Raw genomic sequence first — 18,251 nt, 5'->3', positions numbered from 1 at the left:
CTCCTACCTAGCTGCCTACCCCTGGACCCTTATTTACTTAATACTTTTCTTTAGGCTATCTTTAAATCAACTTAGTGTATTAAATTCAACTTCTTCTTAAGAAACAATTTTTATAATATATGGTTTCATATGCTAGTTGTATTGTTTCTTGTATACACAAACACTTTTAAAATAGATATATTTAAATAAACCTGGTTATTAATGTGTACCACCTAAAATCGTCTCTCATGCCACATTTTGCAAAACACAGGACTCAATGGGTTCTCAGAGTCCCTCAGACTCTCAATACGGCTCCAGCCCAAAGGGCTTATCCAGGGAGACAACATCTCTGATACAACAGCCATCCTGGAGATCTGCCTGAACAAGATCTGCCTTTAAGACGAAGCTGAAGAGCCTGGCAGCTGGAGGGCGCCAGGGTTTAGATGGGCCTCAGTGGGGATACCAACCTTGGGGATGGCTTCACTCACAGCATAGCTGGCCTTGTCGCTGACCCACACCTTCTCCCTCGGGGAGAGGTCAGCACATAGGGCCTTGAGCTTGCTCAGGATGGACTTGTAGGGAAGCACTTGGATTCTGTATTCGGCTTCCAGGCCCAAGTCCAGAAGCAGGTGTTCCTTCACACTGGGGGTGTCTATGCGGTCACCATCAATGAAGAGCCTGCAGAGGGGCCAGAGGTGAGGTGACAGAAAAAGGAAGGCAGGAGTGAGAGGGTGAGAACATGGACCCACACATACACAACAGGCTCTATCTTCTGGCAATCAAAACCAAGCAGCTTTTCCTTCTTTCCCATTTATTTCCCAAATCCTGCTCTCCAAACTGGGTTCCCTGTCCCTGTGTATGCTGTCAACAGCACCCAATCCCCCAAGCCAGGACCTGGACACTGTCCTCCTTGATGGCCCTTCTTCCCTCCTTCATTAAGATCTTTGGACTGATAGCCTAAATCCCCCTCAAATCTCTCCAGCTTTAGCGGTAGCCTTGCCCAGGTTCAAGCCACTACCATCTCAGACGTAGATTAGTGCCACAACCTCCTAACTGGCCTCCCTGCCTCCAGTCTTCCCTAGCCATCCTTTTATTCACAACCATAACATTCTTTATGACTCACAAACCTGATCATATGGTTCCCTGTGAAAAATTCATTCAATAGCTCCCCAGTATCCTTAGGATAAGCCCAAGCTCCTGAACCTGGCTCACAAGGCCTTCCTTTAGATGGCCTCAGCTCATATTCTGGCCTCAGACTCCATGTCCCGACCACACTGAACCATTCCGGGTTCTCCAGACACACTGTGCTCGCTCCTGCCCAGAGCCTCTGAAAATGCTATACCCTCCGCTGAGATCACCATTCCCCCGCCTCCTCATCCCCCATTCACCTAGCTGACTCATACGCACCCTTAATCTCTAGTTCAATGTTACTTTCCCTGAGAGGCTCCTATGACCAAGTCTAGGGAGGCCCCTCCTATAACCCAGTACCCATCCCACTGACACTTAGTGCCCACTTATGTGTCCGAATCCCCCGAGGAGACACTCATCTCCCCAACTCTAACCTGGAACCCTGTCTGTCTCATTCACATCAACACCCAACAGAGACCCTAGCACACAACAGGCACTCAATAAATGCGTTGTCTGAATGCAGAAAGCCACCCAAATAGAATAACAATGACAGAAAGGCCCCAAGCAACACTTTAAAAGATAAAGTGACAGTTCAATAAGGCATGACTCGGGGTTTTCCTGTGTAATTTCCAACGACCTTTGAAACAACTGGGTTTATTTGCATTGTGAACCCAAGACTGAATAACTGAACCTATATACCCCTCTGCACTGGCTGCTAGAAAACTTGGAATCAAATGTGTGACCTGAACAAGGCTTTGCAGCAGGAATTTTGTGAACTAACCTCACTTTCTCCTCTTTTGTTCTGATGTCCTCACCTACTTATTGTTTTATCTTATAGAACTATAGACACTTTCATAGATTTCATATAATTTGGGGGATCAAAAGAGAAACAGGATATAAATAAATACCTACTGTTAAGGAAGACAAGAAGGGGAAGGAAAAAAGGCAGGAAAGGGAAAGAGCAGGAAGAGAGCAGCACATCAGTCAGGCAGTGACTGGCAGACCTGGACCAGAAAGGGGAGCCCAGGGCCCCGAGGAGCTATGGGCAAGGACTTTTAGGTGTGGGGCGAACACTCACATGATCGTCTCTAGTCCTATGACTGCGTAGGAGAAAAATACTGGATTGTGCTCGACATCTGATCCTCGGAGATTGAACAGCCCTAAAATAAAAAAAAAACAAGAAAAAAACAAGTCCTTGTCACCTGCCTGACTTGAGATTTTAAGGGGTACCTGGTAGGGGGAGGGATGAGCTTGCTATGGAAAGATCTGGTGTCATCTCTCAGAAGAGCAGGGAGCCTTACTTCATGGTTCCACCTCTGAGCTGCAGTTGCTCATGTCGGCCAAATGATGGCATCAGAACTGTTTCTTTTGCCTCCATATCACTGTCCCAAGAAGGGAATGGGAGAGTTATTAGTCAGAAAACACCAGAAACGCTCTCCAAACAAAGAGTTGAAATGGTCCGCCTGGTGGTGACCTGCCAGGCCTGAGCTTGCAGCAGAAAAACCTCTGGTGCTCCCAAATAAAGGGAAAGGAGCCAAGCACTCTCTCTTCTGAGACAAATGATCCAGAGTAGAAAAACGGAGACCCACCCACGAGGGAGGCCAAATGAGGCCCTCTCAGTAAGAGTCAAAGCGCCCACGGAGGCGGAGCTTCCCGGCAGAGGAACAAAAGCCGTGAGTCAGTGGAGCTTTGGCCCATGAATGAAACTCGAGCCTGCGGCCCACCCTTGGGTCGGCTGTGGTACCAGGGCTGGGTGGAGGACCCACCTACAGCCAGTGTCAGGGCCTCTGGTGAGGTCACTGTATGTTTGAGAAAGTAGAGGGGCCAGCAGAGAGCACAGCTCTGGTCCCAGGGCTTCCAGCTGCCTAACGCTTGCTCTCCAGTGAGGATCAGAGTGTGAAAAAGACCCTGGTGTAAAAAGTACAAGCTCTATTTTCAAATAATGGCTTCTCAAAGTAAAGCAATGAGGCAACATCTTTAACCCATCAGACTAGCACTTTTTTAAAAATGATAGTACCTGGGGTTGGTGGCGGTGTGGCAAGATGGGCACATTCATATACCACTGAACAACTTTTCTGGCAGGTAAATGGCAAGAAGGTCAAAACCCCTACTACATTCATACCCTTTAACTCATAATACCACCCCTAAAAAACCAACAAGAAATAGGAAGAAGAAAATCATCAGAAACTAAGACACAGATTTTGATGCACCAAGATTTGTAACAAAATCATGAGAAAATTGGAAATGACCCAAAAGTCATCCTCAGGGGAATGGTTAAGTAAATTTTGGCATAACCATATGATGGGATTTTTACTATTCACTTTAAATTATGCTTATATATGTTTAGAGTATACTAATACATTTAAAAAAATCAAACTACAAAATTATATATGCACAGAACATTAACAGTGGGTAACAGGATTATAGGTGATTTTTTTTCTTCTTACTACTTCCTCTGCATTTTACAGATTTTCCACGATGGAAATGTGTTTTTTCAATAATCAAAGAGAGAAATTAACTTTATATGTTATTTTCTCTGATGCTGAGGTTATTAAGTTAATTAGGGATATAAATCACTGACATATGTGACAAAGCTTTGGGGCTGGAGATTGGAGAAATAGGACACTGTGTGGTAGAGTCTCTTTCTCCAGTGAGAAAATAAAAAGATAAGGCAGTCCCTCTTCTCAGTAACCCTGCGTCAAACCCGGTCAGAAACAGTAAACAGAATAGGAAGGTTCAACCAGATTCCTTTAGATTCTAGAAGATGACAAAAGGTACTGAATAACTGCATGAGGGTGGTTTAAGGTCTAAAGATTGAGAAACTGCTATTGTATCAAAAGGCTTGGTGAAGAACTTCCAGTTGCTGAGTTTTCTGTGGTAGAAATATTTCTAGAACATTCTCACTGTGAAGAACTTGGGGAAAGGTATAAAGAAAAAGAATAAAGAAAGAAAAAGAATCTCCTATGATCCCACTTCTACATCTATAGACAAGAATGCTGACAGACACAAAATAGAGGAAATGTCCTTCCTCAGAGATGTCACAGTCCTGAAGAGACTGGCTAGAGGAAGACATCACCACAGATTTAACATCAACTACTCCAGGCCAGGCTACATTCCCTTCCCCTTTTCCCCAAAATTCTGTCTCTATCCTCTATCTATATATCGTATACCTATTTGGTGCCACAGTCTTTGGCTTATTCTCTGGCCACTCAAAAAGCTGAATGGCACGACCACACAGATTCCCAGAGCACCAAAAGAGAGACTGGGTAACATGCCCAAACAGAGAAACCAGAGCACTCACACGCAATCTCATCCAGGGCAGTGACCACAAACCACACGACATTCCTCTCGGCCATTTTCAACCGAAGGTCTGCAACCTTGTCCTTCCAGGAGATGCCTGCAAGAAACAAATGTGCTTGTGACTCCAGCCCTGGGTCTCAGGGGCCTGCGGGAGCCAAGTGAAAGAACCCATCCCAAACATTCTTAACCAGCACCACATCTTAAAAGAAACATGCTACTTGAGCAGACAGGAGGCCTGGATTCAAACCCTACACAAGAGGTGTGACTCTCCCTAAGCCAGTTGACTTTTGAGAGTCCTGACTGCCTCACCAGAAAAATTAATTCATTTGTTCACCCAACAAATATCTATGAAGCATCTAGACTTCGCAGGCAGAGATATCTGCCAGGCACTGTGCTGGTCACTGCAATTACAGCTCTGAGTGATACCCAGTCCCTGCTCTCATGGGGCTTACTATCTAGAAAGGAAGACAGACAATTAAACCAACAATTGTTTACACTTTTATATAAAGACTGATGCAACAGAGGAAGCACAGGGAGCTTTGAGAACATACTACCCAGAAGAGAAAACTCACCTGGCCTTAGAGGTCAGGGGAATATCACTTACTACTTTACATTCTGGGAGTCATAAGACTCCTCTTTCAGTGCTAAGACCTAGGAATTCCCAGCAGTCTGACTCACTGTGACTACTACTTCCAAATCACACTTGCCCTGTCAGACACAGCTGGGCCTCCCTGCTGCTCCCCAGGATGAAATTGTGGCCCTAGAGCAGCTCACCCCAACACCATCCCAGCCCACCACGAAATAGCACCTGTGATTCAGGTTATAGCCACCCGTGAACAGGGTAGGCATCTATCTTATTCACCCAGCACCTAGCACGGTATCCTGCATGTAGCAGGCGCTCAAGTGTTTGCCGAACAGAAGTCTTACCAGCAATATGTGCTCGCCTCTCTCCTACAAACAATAGGTCAGAGCCTCTGCTTCAGTTAAAAAGAATTCAAAACATGGTGATGGAAAATGTGTAGCTGACCCTGGGCCACTCACTGGACCTACCCCCCTAATTTGCGATACCCTCCAGTGAGGGTGCCACAAGGAAGGCAAGCTGGGGACTGCCCTGACAAGCAAATGCTGCTTTGAAGATCAGCTCAGGAATGCTGTTTCAAACTTGGCTGAGAGTCTGGGCTGTAATGCTTTCTTCCCAGGATCCCTCCGGGCAATCTGCCTACATTCCAGACATCCCCATCCACCTCTCCTCTTCTGTTTCTACAGCAAGGCTCCCTCCCCTGCAGCCCCATCTCCCAGGCCTCTCTCTGCACCCCTCACTGTTCCATAAATCCTCACTTTGGTCTCCTGCAAATGGGTCACAGAACTTGCTCCTCACCTACCACTATCACACAGGCCAAAGAAACCCACCCACGCCCCAAAGCCTCTAAAGCAGAACGTACAAAAGGGAGGGCAGGACGCCTCGGAAGGTAAACCTACAAAAACTTGCAGAAGAAAATGAAATGCAACCTAGAAAACTCTAGGCTCTGTTTCCATACCAGACATGTCACAGGGGCAGTTAGCAACTAAGTGGTAAAAAAGCCTCTCAGCAGCACTAAAGGTCTGCCCGAAAGAACAGTGCAACAATCAACTATGCCAACGGCAGTGGAGAAGTGGCCTGCTTTCATCAAATGCCCCACCTTGCCGGGGGGGGGGGGGCGGAATGGGGGGCAGGGAGGTGCATGGCAAAATCCTCCCATCAGCTCAAGCATGGCTGACTCACAGGTCTGGGATGGAGACCATGGCGACAGGTGGAGGGGACGATGGCTGGGGGCCCCACTGGGTGCAGCACAGTTCTGACCTGTGTAATCCAGGCCCAGCGTAAGGAGAGGCTTGCATGGGCGCTCAGGACGGTCTGTCCAGATTTTGTCCACAAGATTCTCCTTGACAGGAATGAGGTGGTGGCCGGCGCTTCTCAGAACCTTGGCCATCTTCTTCCAGTAATCTGGGAAGAAACACGTGGCCCAGCCACACATGAACTGAATGCCCATTTCAGCTGAGGCAGGCAGCAGAGCCTTGAGAGCCTGGCGCCTTCTGAAAGCATCCTCCTGTGGCCCAGAGCTGGCTGTGCAGGATGAGTAACTGTAAAAGGACATCACCACCAACGACCTTCTCCGGCCTCTAGGTCAGAACTCTTCTCCTCACTTTGACCTTTATCGTGACATCAAGTCATGCTGAGCCCCCAAATGTTTCACACCCCACAAGCAAACAAGGAGGATGGAAAGGTGTCTAGAAGCCATTTCCTCACCCAAGCTGGAAGGACCCAAGCTCACTCACCTGTAGGAATGATCAGTGGGTCCACACCAACCCTGGATCCTTCAGGAAGTACACTCACCAGCCAGTCTTCCTGAGTTGGTGTGTCCTTCAGACCTACGGAGGGAGGAACTGATAAGAAACAACTCCCAGAGGGCCCAAGCTCCTTGTCCTGCCCAGGAAGAAGCAATTCACTGAGATCCTGATAGTGGGGTCTTTATTAAGCACCTTCTTTAAGGTAGACTGGCAGCACCTGGAAAGACTGAATCTCCCTTAATCCTGGAAGGCTCCAAGAACTGTAAAACGGTGTATAAGGAAAGCATAAGGTAAAGGTTAAGACAGAAGAAAAAAAAAAAGGAAAGATTTTCATTTGACTCCTGATAAAAACGACATCCTACGAATCAACGAAGCATAGGTACATGGTGTCATCTCGAAGATCATCTCACCAGCCTTTGGTCACTTTACTACTACTCACTTGACGACAATTTCGGGGGTGATTTGGTGAAGGCTGGAATTGGGGGCCTCCCTCACATCTCACACCAGGTAAGGGGAACACACGCCAGGGTACCCTCCCCTCATTGAAAGGCACAGCAGCAGAGAGAAGGCCCCTGCCCCACCACCAGCCTGTCTGGAAGACTCAACAGAAGTCTTGGCGGCAAAGAAATCTTCCCAAAGATTTTAAGGACACACAGGCAGCCGCAATTACCATCTTTAACATGGCTCCCTGCACTCCGCAACTCCCAAGAGCAAACAGCCCTTCTGTTTCTAAGAGCCTAGTCATAGGACACCAAACAAGCTTCAAGGAAGGAACTCAAGTTATTTTTTATATTCCAGTTTTTTCTTTAATCTAAGCCAACATCTTCTATGTTTGGGATATATACTTTTTACCTAATCAGATTTTTACTAAACAATTAATATCTTGGTGTGTGGGCTGGCCCTGAGGCCAAGTGGTTAAGTTTGTGTACTGTGCTTTGGAGGCCCGGGGTTCACCGGTTCAGATCCTGGACGCGGACCTAGCACTACTCATGAAGCCATGCTGAGGCAGCATCCCACGTAGAGGAAGTAGAAGAACCTGCAACTGGGATATATAGGTATGTACCGGGGTGCTTTGAAAAAGAGGAAGACTGGTAACAGATGTTAGCTCGGGGCCAATCTTCACACACACACACACACACAAAAATTCCTCCTTAGCAATACTTGGTGTTGGCCAATGCCATGGGTTCTTTAAAAAAGAAAAAAATCCTGGTGAAATACATGTATATTTAGAGTGAAAGTTCAAATATTCTAAAATAGTACTTATCATTACTATTTTCTCTACTGACTACTACTGATAACCACATAACCAGAGAAGGGAAGTGCCAAGGTTTATAAAGAAATGATCTCATGAATCTCAGTTCTAAAAACCTGCCCAAAAGCTGGCACTGAGTTGTTATTTTGCTATTTGATTCTTTCATCTTTTTTTTCAAACCACTAAATAAAGCCATTTATTAATGATGCTTCTCTTAATGTCCCTTGTACAACTTTCACAGGTTGAAGTCATGTCTTTTCCTCGCAGACAGATATTTGGCTGTCAACCCCAGGGATGAATCACTCACCAACCAAACCCACCAGAATCTCCCCACACAGGAGAGATGCCTGAGGAAAGGCGGGCCTAGGGAAGAGACAGCAAACTAGGGAGGGGCTTCAAGGGAGGAGGACTCACCCTCCGGGGCTGCCACATACCACTTTAGGGAACAGGCTGACTGACAGTATTTGCTCCTCTGACGCTCTGACCCCCAAAGAGCAAACAGACCTGACAGCCAGAGATGTGGGCCCCAAAGAGGGACTCCGACACCCCAGGGGCACACTAAATGATCCACTGGGGTACAAGCAGAAAGCATTAGAACATTTATCTGTATTTATTTTTTCTTTGTTCATATTTGAAATACAGATGGACACTAGCACATATATATAACATATAAACAAATATACATATATGTTGAGGATGTATAGGCCATTAACAGAGGCATGCAATCAAAAAGTTTAAAGGCCACAAGCCTATCCATTTATAACAGCCCCACAGCCCCAAATGCCTCTGCATGTATGTGTGTGTGTGTACGTGTGTGTGTGTGTGTGTGTGTGTGTGAGACAGTGAGTGAGCAAGTAGGGGGGACAATTTAGTTGTGGCAATAATCCACCTGTAGCTTTGGTATTTTGTATTTCTAAAAAGATTTTTGAGAAATAAAAATTTAAAATCAGTCCACTGCCAGGACAAAAACATTCCAAATTCCTCCCTGAGACAAACAACAGATATCTACGTATACGGAGAGTGTGGGGTGCACACACACCCTGTCGGCCAGCTGCTTGCATCTCCGTCTCAATTCATCTCAGTGTCAACAGTCCTCTGTCCCCGAACTGAGAGTCTAGTGACAACCTGCTTTCCTCATTACTTCCTACAACAAAGAAGACACATGAGGTGCTTTGCCTCATCTCCTCTTCCTCCCTCAGCCTAGTAGCCCCCTTTTTTCCCTCCTCATCTTCTGTTCCTCAAGTTCAAAATTCAGGAAGAAGAGACCTTTGTACAATCACTAAAACCAAGTATCTAAAGACTATCTTAAAGACAAGGAAAAATACACACAGCACAAAATTAAACGAAAAACCAGAGTACACACACACACTTATTAGTTTATAAACACTGAGCTCTATGCTTTCCAAATATTACTTCTTTAATCCTCACCACTTTATGTGCTACTTACTGTTATCACCTCATTTTATAGATGAGGAAACTGAAGCACTGAAAGTGAAGTAACTTACCCAAGAAAGTTCCAGACCCCTGCTCTTGTCCTGCGCACTGCTCTTTGCCAAAGCTGAGCTGCCAGAAGCGAGTCCTGACCTCACAGAGATCCTCAGGGGGACAAGTTCCTAGCTTCTGTTGCCAGTGGCCCCTCATTTTTATCTAACTCGGAAACGAGGCAGGAAAGAGCAGTGGAAAGGCCCCCAGCGCACAAGTCAAATGCCCTCCAAACTGTGCGACCTGCAGCACATCAACTGTCCTCTCTGGCCCTAGGCTTCCCCTCACTAAAATGAGTATCTTGAACCAGGACCTTCCAAAATTGAACACACAGTGGTGTGTATATACAAGCATGCACACCATTTTCTTGGTTTTCCTTGTGCCACGAACTGCCTCGTGTCCCCTCAAAATTCATATGTTGAAATTCTAATCCCCAAAGTGACTCTCTTTGGAAACAAGGGTTTTGGGAGATAAAGTTAAACGAAGTCACAAGGTCGAGTTCTAATTCCACATGACTGGTGGCCTTCTAAAAAGAGAAAGAGAGATCCCTCTCTCTCTCTGCAACGTAAGGACACAGTGAGAAGGCAGCTGTCTGCAAGCCAGAAAGAAAACTCTCACCAGAACCTGATGATGGGAGCACCTTGATCTTGGACTTCAGCCTCCAGAACTGAGAAAATAAATTTCTGTTGTTTAAGCCACCCAGCCAGTGTTATTTTGTTATGGCAGCCCAAGCACACTAAGACACCTTGGATTCTTAAAAGGGTCCATGACCTCACACAAGGGTTACGATCCAGACACCCTGAGGAGCTCTAGGGTCCCTTCCTAAAGCTGCCCAACTAAGGTTGGGCTGGCCATGCCTCTACACACCCATCTTCATGAGCGTCCAGTTGCTGTCCATCTGCTTGGCAGCCTGGAGAAAGTAGCGTCCATCAGTCCACATGGCTGCATGCTCTTCTGTGATGATGGCCGTGCCTGGAGCAGGGGACCAAAAAAAAAGAGAAAAGTTTCAGACAATCACCCAGAAGCTGCACAAAATGGCAGCAGGCGGGCAAGCACAGTGAGAGGCACCAGGTCCTGTGTGGTTCCAAGCCTCCTACCACTACTCTAGTGGGGCAGATGGGGCCTTGACTCCAAGGAAACCTCCAGGCAAGAAAAGACACCACCACTGAGAACCGGGTGTGGGTCAAGCTCTGAAGAAAACAGTCCTGAGACAGCCTAGTACCCAACTTGTACAGCATGAGTCAAGGCCAGAACAGAGGACTGCAGACGTATGGCCAAAATGGCCTCATAATCAGCAAGACAGAGGTGGAAATGGTTCCTGTGCAGTGATCACAGTGATCTGCTCCACCAGACACCCTAAAGGGGCTCTTTCGCCTTTCCCAAAACAGACCAACCAGACCCTGTGAGAGTTCACGGTGAGTCTGCAGTCACCAGCAGGAAGTTCATGCCTCCCACATCTGCCTGCCTTCAGTTCCCAGGGACCTGGCAGAACTCAGGGCTCTCAGCAGAGGTGTCAGGCAAAACCAATCCTGACGGGCCAACCAACAAAACCACTTACATCAAAGGAAGCAGTGGGCTAACTGTGAGAGAGAGGAGCACTCACCAAGCCTACCTAGCTTCAGGGATGGGAGTCTGAGGGGAGAAAGTGACCCTAAATCTCAAGGGCACAAGAGTTTTGGAAAAGTTAGGATGGGGCACCAGTGTAGGCCAACGTTAACCTTTGTCATCTAAACTGAAAGTGAAACCAGAAAAACCAAAGCCAAGCACTTGGAGAATTACACAGGACCAGTAAGCTAAGGTGGGTGTTACGGGGTGCTGTTAGTGTCCCATTTCTTATTTGGAATGCTAGTTACACAGGTATATTCAGTTTATTTGATATGATTTTCTGTATGTATGTTATATCCAACAAAAAGTTCAAAAACATTTTTTTAAATAAAAATTTTTTAAAACCTTAAAAGCAAAGGCATAGAGAAAAGAGTCACTAAAAGGTGACCTTAGGGAGATGGGGGATGCTGGGAACTCACACCTTTCTGCAGAGGCTCAATGGGGAACGTCTCGTTTGCATTTTCTTTTCGGTTCAAATCACAGGCTGAAACTCAGGACAGTTATTTTTGGGAGTTGAACAAAAGTATATAAAGAACAGAGAGCGAATTTAGCGACTCACCCGCAGAGCCATCAAATCCGGAAACGAAGGCCCGTCGACAGTCACACGGAGCAATGTACTCACTCTGGAAAACAAACAGGACGACAAATTGGACCTTAATCAGTCACGTGTCAACTATAGGCCCAGGAGGGACTAAGAAGGCTGGTGAATCCTTGGCACCTGCCTTCAAGGAACTGACAGTCTAGCTGAAAAGGCAAGCTGAACATTTAGAAAACAAAAATTAGTGCACACAGCAGAAGACCCTATTAATTACAAGCTAAAAGAGCTGAGCCTTTAGCCTCTATTTCCTCACTGGGATCTTACTCAAAAAACAAACCAAGAGCCTTCTCCCTTCTTTGCCACTGACATTTAGGCATCTGTTATTTTTCTGAAAAGTAAGGCTGTATTTCTGTTTTAAGTGTCAATAATTCTCTAATCAGGTATTAGCTTGTTTCTGAACTTCCTGTTTGTCTCCATCCAAAGCAGCATCACCAATTGCTCCCACACTGATCCTGTCCCTTCCTGTTAGGGAACCAGGGGAAACACTTCCTCCAACCCAGGAGGCTTCAGCAAAATTAAACGTCATGTCCAAATCCAGGTCCTTCCCAGCTGATAATCCCTGGCCTCTGAATGGAAGGGGGTTAGGGACTAAAGAAAGTAGGAGGTTCTCATTCCTGGGCAGAGGTAGGAGGCCCAGGCGTGCAGATTTTGGTAACAGCCAGTGAGGCACAGCAAGTTGAGTAACTTGCCCAAAGTCATAAGCTAGTAAGCAGCAGAGGCAGGATTTGGATCTGGGCAGTTAGCTCCAAAGCCTCGAGTCTGAAGCCCTAGGCCATGCTGCCCCCATGTGACAAATCATCTCTCATTGTCATAACGCCTCTCCAGGACAATGAGAAAACCAAGGTGTGAAGACAGAATCAGTAAGTAACTTGCCCTCTGACAGGCGAATAGCAGGGCCAGGATCTGGTCTGATTAGACCAGAGCCACTGCTCTTTCTACTGTTAGCAGGTTTCTCCCGAGCTATAAGATTAAGAATGTTTCATAGAGAATGACACTGCTATAGACCCCAAGGCATTTGGCCAACATGATATAGGAATACAAAGGTGCCCAAGTTTCATTCCTGCCGTGTAGGTGAGAAATGCCCCTTTTACCAAGGCAGCTGCAATCACAGCCTCACACCAGCCACAGGACCAGTAACCTTGGAGATGCTAAAAGAGCCAGGAAAGAATCTTGACAGGGCTCTGGACCACACCTGCCCTCTAGCAGCCCAGCTATGTGGTCTGAAACAACTCTCATTACCTCTCTCAGCCTCAGTTCCTCGTTTCTAAAACGGGTCATTTCAGATTGCTAAAAGCAACAGCAGGTACACGTTTTATCCCCAAAACATACAGGGACATTTAATGGACAGCACTAAGGACACAGAAAGAAATGGTCACCAGCATCATTTATGAACTGTAGAATCCTCATTTGGTTATTAACCCAAGAATCACTGGGAGCAAGACTGAAAAAAAAGGCAAAAATGGGCGGGAGGAGGGTTCTCACCCTTCTATTAGGATAGTTGTGAGGAACAGTAGGTTAATGTTTAAAACAGCTCACCAGAAACCTGAAAGTGCTGTGTACACGCAATGGAAGAGAGCTTATTAACCTCTCCTTCCCGAATGGTGAAAAAGCATCAAAGAGGCTGGGAAAAAACAAGTAAAAATAAGTCTTGTGCTAAAAATCATAGTGCACAATGGGAAAGACACAGAGATAACACTCGCAACCAACAAGGAGGTTGCTCCCCTGGCTTGGGGCTCTCCCACCTGTGACACACAGCAAGGACGCTGGCAAACGGCCAGCAGAGAAGATACTGCTGATCTTGGCCCAGTTGGACTCTTCCACTCAGGGACACAGTTCTTGGGGAATGCCCCACCCCTATCTGGGCAAGCCTGAGCAGAGGCAAAGGGCACCCACAGGGATTTACCTAGAGCTGCCCATCAGCAAAGGCAGGAGGCGGGTTTCTCCAAAGGGAGGTGGAATTAACAGCAGGTGGACATGTCTGGTTTGGGATCAAGATGAGGTCAGGGGCAAGAATGTCTAGACATGACCTAAAGTGGTCAACATGCCAGAAAGACATCGCTGACTGAAGCTGTCACCTCCACACCAACAGGCTCAGCAGAAGCCAAACAAGCACTGGGCCCAGGCCTCCCACTCTTCTTCCCCCAGCCATGAAGCTGGCAAAGCCCAGGAATATTCTCTCTAAAGAAGAGCAAAAGGTCTAAAATGAACCAAAGTTGTAGCATGACAGGAAAAAGGCATAAAGAAGCACAGCTGTTGGCTTTTTCTCCAAAACCATCCATTTCTCTCCATCTCTAATACCAGCACTCAGTCCAAGCTTCCACATCTCTACCTGGACCACTGCCCCTACAATCCATTCTTCACATTCACTCAGAGGGAGCTTTTCAAAATATCTGTCTCTCTCATATCATGTTAGCATTCTGCTCAAAACCCACCAATGGCTTCCCATCATATTTAGGATAAAATCCAAACCCCACTCCAGTCTCCAAGGCACCACTTGATCTGGCCTTGCTGTCCTCTCAGAACTCTCCTCCCACTCTCCTGCCACTCCCAATGCTCCAGCTACACCACCCACTTTCCAAGTTCATTCCTGCTTCAGGGCCTTTGCACATCTCTTCCTGTGCCTATAAAAGTCTCTCTTGGAACGTGGCATGGCTCCTTCTCAACATTACATTTCAGATCAAATATCAACTTTGCAGTGAGATATGCCTGGACTACCCAACCAAGTAGCCACCTGGCCTCTTTCACCTCTCTGTATAGCATATTTTTCTAGATGCTTCTCTTCTTGATGAACTTTTTGACATTGTTATTGTATTGCCCTGCCTCCTCCCACTCCCCAGAATGTAAGTTCCATGAGATCAGGGTGTTTGTCTGTCTTGTTTGTCACTGTCCCTGTACACAGCACAGTTAACACAAAGTAGGTCCTCGACCAATATTTGCTGAATAAATGAACAAGCAGAAGGAGAGATGAGCCTTTTTCCTGCAACCTAGTTAAAACCTTAGCCATCTCTTTGAAGATGGAGGACAGGCTACAAGCCTAGAAACCACAAAAGGGAAGGAAATGGCTTCTCCCCCTGGAGCCTTCAGAAGTAACGAAGCCCTGCTGACCCACTGTAGACTCCAAGCCTCCAGAACCATAAGATGATAAACTTGTGCTGTCATAAGCCACTAAGTTTATTACAGCAGCAATAAGAAACTAATACATTATCCAATAGGAAAGGACCAGAAGGGATTATAACCGAGGTTTCAAACTTAAATGACTTAGCATACAGGCAGGTAAACCGAACAAGCAAAGCAGGACAAGGGGGTATCTTTCCTAGAGAGCTGCTCCTACTCAGCTATGATTCCTGTCATGCTGGAATGCAGGCCACACACTGCCAACCTTCAGTATTTCAGGAGCAGCTAAAAATATGTGTGTTATGAGAGATGACCCAGCTTTTAAATGTTGGCATCTAATTCAAACAATCAATAATACACAGCCAAATAAAGCACATCTGTAAACTTTGGGGGGAAAGAAAAGCCTTAGCTACCTCTCAAAACCCAGCTCAAACGCGCCCTCTTCCACAAAGCTTTCTAACCCACTCCAGCTTTCAGAGACATCCCACATCTCTGAATTTTACAGGGCCATCCACACTGGCACTTATCCATGCCCTGCCTTCGATGATGATAACCAATTATATTGGCTAAGATGTGTTAAACATCTATGAGTTGCCAGTAACTATATTCATTTCCTCTAATTCTAATCCTAACAGCAGATCTGGAAGGTATCATCCTCCCCACTTACAGATTGAAAAAAAATGAAGCTCAGAGTAAATTACTTACTTCCCCAAGGCACCAGTGCTCCAAGTGGCAGAGTCGAGATTTGATCTCTCAGGTCTGACTTTGAAAAGCCCAGGCCCTTGCCATGCTGCCAAGCAACCTGTTATTCTGTACAGAGACTGTGCACATCTGGTCTGCACAACTGGATTATGAACTCTGAGAGAACAAGCAACACAAGTATGCTCCGTATCTACCTCTACCTGCGTCAACCACAAAATAGACTCTCCTAGACTCAAGAGTCAAACCTATGTTCAAGCCTGGCTCCCCCCATTACCAGCTGGGTAAATCTAGGGCTCAACTTCCTCATCTGTAAAATGGGGATGATAATAATGCCCACGTTGGAGGGTTGAGTTGTGACATAAAGCAATTAGCACACACTAAGCTTTTGATAAACTGCAGCACTTATTAGTAATGCACCAGGCAATGAGTTAGATTCCACAGGAAACATAAGAAAGTTTTCTTCTCAGAGTAGACAATCAGCCAGCAAAATAAGTCAGATATCCATGAAACGTTAGCCCTAATAAAGAGTCACATAAACTATGCTGAATATGCGATACGGTATTTGCTATCGTTTCAAGGATGCTCAGATCTGCCTTGAATCCATGGATAGGCTGAGCTCAGAGCTTTGACCTGGGCCACCACAGATAGGAGAGGAGAAGCAGGAGGCAATCCAGAGAAGGGAAAGGTGTGAGAAAGTGCAGAAGCAAGAGGTCTGTAGGGAGACAGGGAGCTAATAAGCCTGATTACTGGGGCAGAAAGTTGAAGGGAGTGGCCGCAGAGATTCTTGCCAAAGGCAGGCTGAAGACAATGGTCAAGGACCTCACACATCACAACTAAGAGGCTTGAACTTTATCCTGCAAGTTCTAGAGACAGAATAAAACTTCAAGAGGGGGTGATGACACGACCAGAGCTGGATTTTAAGAAGAGTGGGCCAACATGGCCACACGCAGATGGAATAGGGCAAGCAAGGATGATGGCTGAGTGTCAAAATAAGCGTGTCTAAAGTTATTAGGGCCCATGCTGGCGTGACATCTTTCCACCTCTCCAACCCTTCACCCCTGTAAGCCATGAGCCTGGCACAGGGCCTCAGACATATTGGGTTCTTAACAAAAACAAAACCAAATGACTAAATGGCTGTGTGTCCACAGGAAGTCCCAGAGGTTAGACTGTGAATGAAGACAAGGGCTACCTGTTTCTAAATATCAGGTAACTCCCAGTCTTTGGTATTTTCTTCTGTCTTAAATGAAACCTAGTCAAGGTATGTGGGAAAAACAGACAGCTGTCCAAACATTCACACCAAACATTTCCTTAGTGTACAGTTACTAGAAAATGGTTTCCCATCCAGAACTTCATTTCCCAGGCTTCCTTACATCTAGCTGAGGTCACACGACTCATTCTGACCAATGGAATGTGGGTGGGAGATGATTTCTGAGTCACGGCAAGTTAAAAATGGGTATGCCCTCTCCATACTCCTTCCCCTTCCTCCTGCTGGAATGGTGGCACCAAAGGATGGAAAGAGCCTGGATCCCTGAATCACCTTCTTCCTAGTAGAAGAAAGTCACCCACCAATCAGGAACACCTACTCTAGACTGCTACATGAACAAGAAATAAGGCTCCATGATACCAGGCCACTGAAACTTTGAGCTGTGTTAACACACTTAGCATTACTCTAATTAATACAATAGATAAAATCACTCTGGGATAAAAATCACTACTCTACCCCAGGAGAGAGCCTGTTAAAGAAATACAAAACAAAACAGGAAGCCGACTCCAGGAGGAATGGGAGTAGGATCCAAAGAGTTTGGGAAAATCTGACTCATGTCTTCCAGTAGGAGGAACCATAAACAGCCAAAAACTCAAGTTGGCAGAGTCACCCCTGACAGAGCGTGACCCTTTGACTAAGCTGAGCCTAAGAGTGGAAATATGGGGCCTTACAGATGGGAGGATGAAGAATTCAGATTTCTGCAAGTTGGTGCTGGCAAAGCTCTAGCCCCAACCAACGATTCTCCTGGTTTGAGGCCAGTGGTACCCACACATCTCAACATTTGATTTAGATGATATATGAAAGTATCCAGATTCCCAGAGAGAATGGACAAATCCTCACTGTAAAAGTCCCCCTGGGCCCAGACTCATTAATACCACAACACTTGTGCTGAGTTTACAAAGAAAAAACCCTTAGAGTTGCAGAGGACAAAGAGAAGCAGACCCCTGAAGTGCCAAGTCATTGCGCAATTATGCATTTGGGGTGCGTTTTCTCTGTAGCATGGAACACTGTGTGGGTGTGTGTATTTGTGTTTTGGAAAGTACACAAAGGAAAGAATTCAAGATTCCCCTTCATTTCTCCAACTCCCTCCCTCCCCTATCCATAGGAGAAATTCCATCAGCCCTGAATCTAGCCTGAAATGAAACAATTAGGAACAAGAGCCACAGAGAACAGCAGCCTCTCTATTACTGAGGAGGCTGCTGTGGCAGGTCACACATGAAGCCTTCCTCTTTGTCCTCAGAGTACTGGCAGAAACTCACTTAACAGTCACCCCAACTATGCCCCTCCTCTCCACAGGAATCAAAACAAGGAATGGAGACTTCTCATTCCTTTCTGTAGACGGCAGCACAAACACTCTCAGGTTCCAAACCTCCCAATCCCCTCTGCCATCTGCCTGCAGGATCCACACTCCATCTGTGTTCTACTGCTTCTCCTCCAAACCCTTCTCTTCTTCTCTGCTCCTTAGGTCAGCACCCAAGTCCAGGCCCTCTGTACCCTGA

At 46.3% G+C, this 18,251-nt stretch overlaps 1 protein-coding gene across 4 annotated transcripts in view; it reads right to left on the bottom strand.

The window, feature by feature from the left end:
• XPNPEP1 (X-prolyl aminopeptidase 1) overlaps nt 1–18,251 on the bottom strand; it is a 54,562-nt gene that overhangs the window by 15,716 nt on the left and 20,595 nt on the right. For all 4 annotated transcript variants that reach the window (XM_070221206.1, XM_023639715.2, XM_023639717.2 and 1 more), the window contains 7 exons: nt 11,634–11,697; nt 10,337–10,441; nt 6,724–6,816; nt 6,248–6,391; nt 4,409–4,504; nt 2,186–2,267; nt 447–657 (listed from right to left, as the gene is read on the bottom strand). In XM_070221206.1, the coding sequence (XP_070077307.1) occupies nt 447–657; nt 2,186–2,267; nt 4,409–4,504; nt 6,248–6,391; nt 6,724–6,816; nt 10,337–10,441; nt 11,634–11,697 (795 nt within the window). The remainder of the gene's footprint in view (nt 1–446; nt 658–2,185; nt 2,268–4,408; nt 4,505–6,247; nt 6,392–6,723; nt 6,817–10,336; nt 10,442–11,633; nt 11,698–18,251) is intronic.

This window comes from Equus caballus, chromosome 1 (genome assembly GCF_041296265.1).
Source record: "Equus caballus isolate H_3958 breed thoroughbred chromosome 1, TB-T2T, whole genome shotgun sequence".
NCBI classification, from domain to species: domain Eukaryota; kingdom Metazoa; phylum Chordata; class Mammalia; order Perissodactyla; family Equidae; genus Equus; species Equus caballus.
This window is presented reverse-complemented; position numbering and strand designations above follow the sequence as displayed.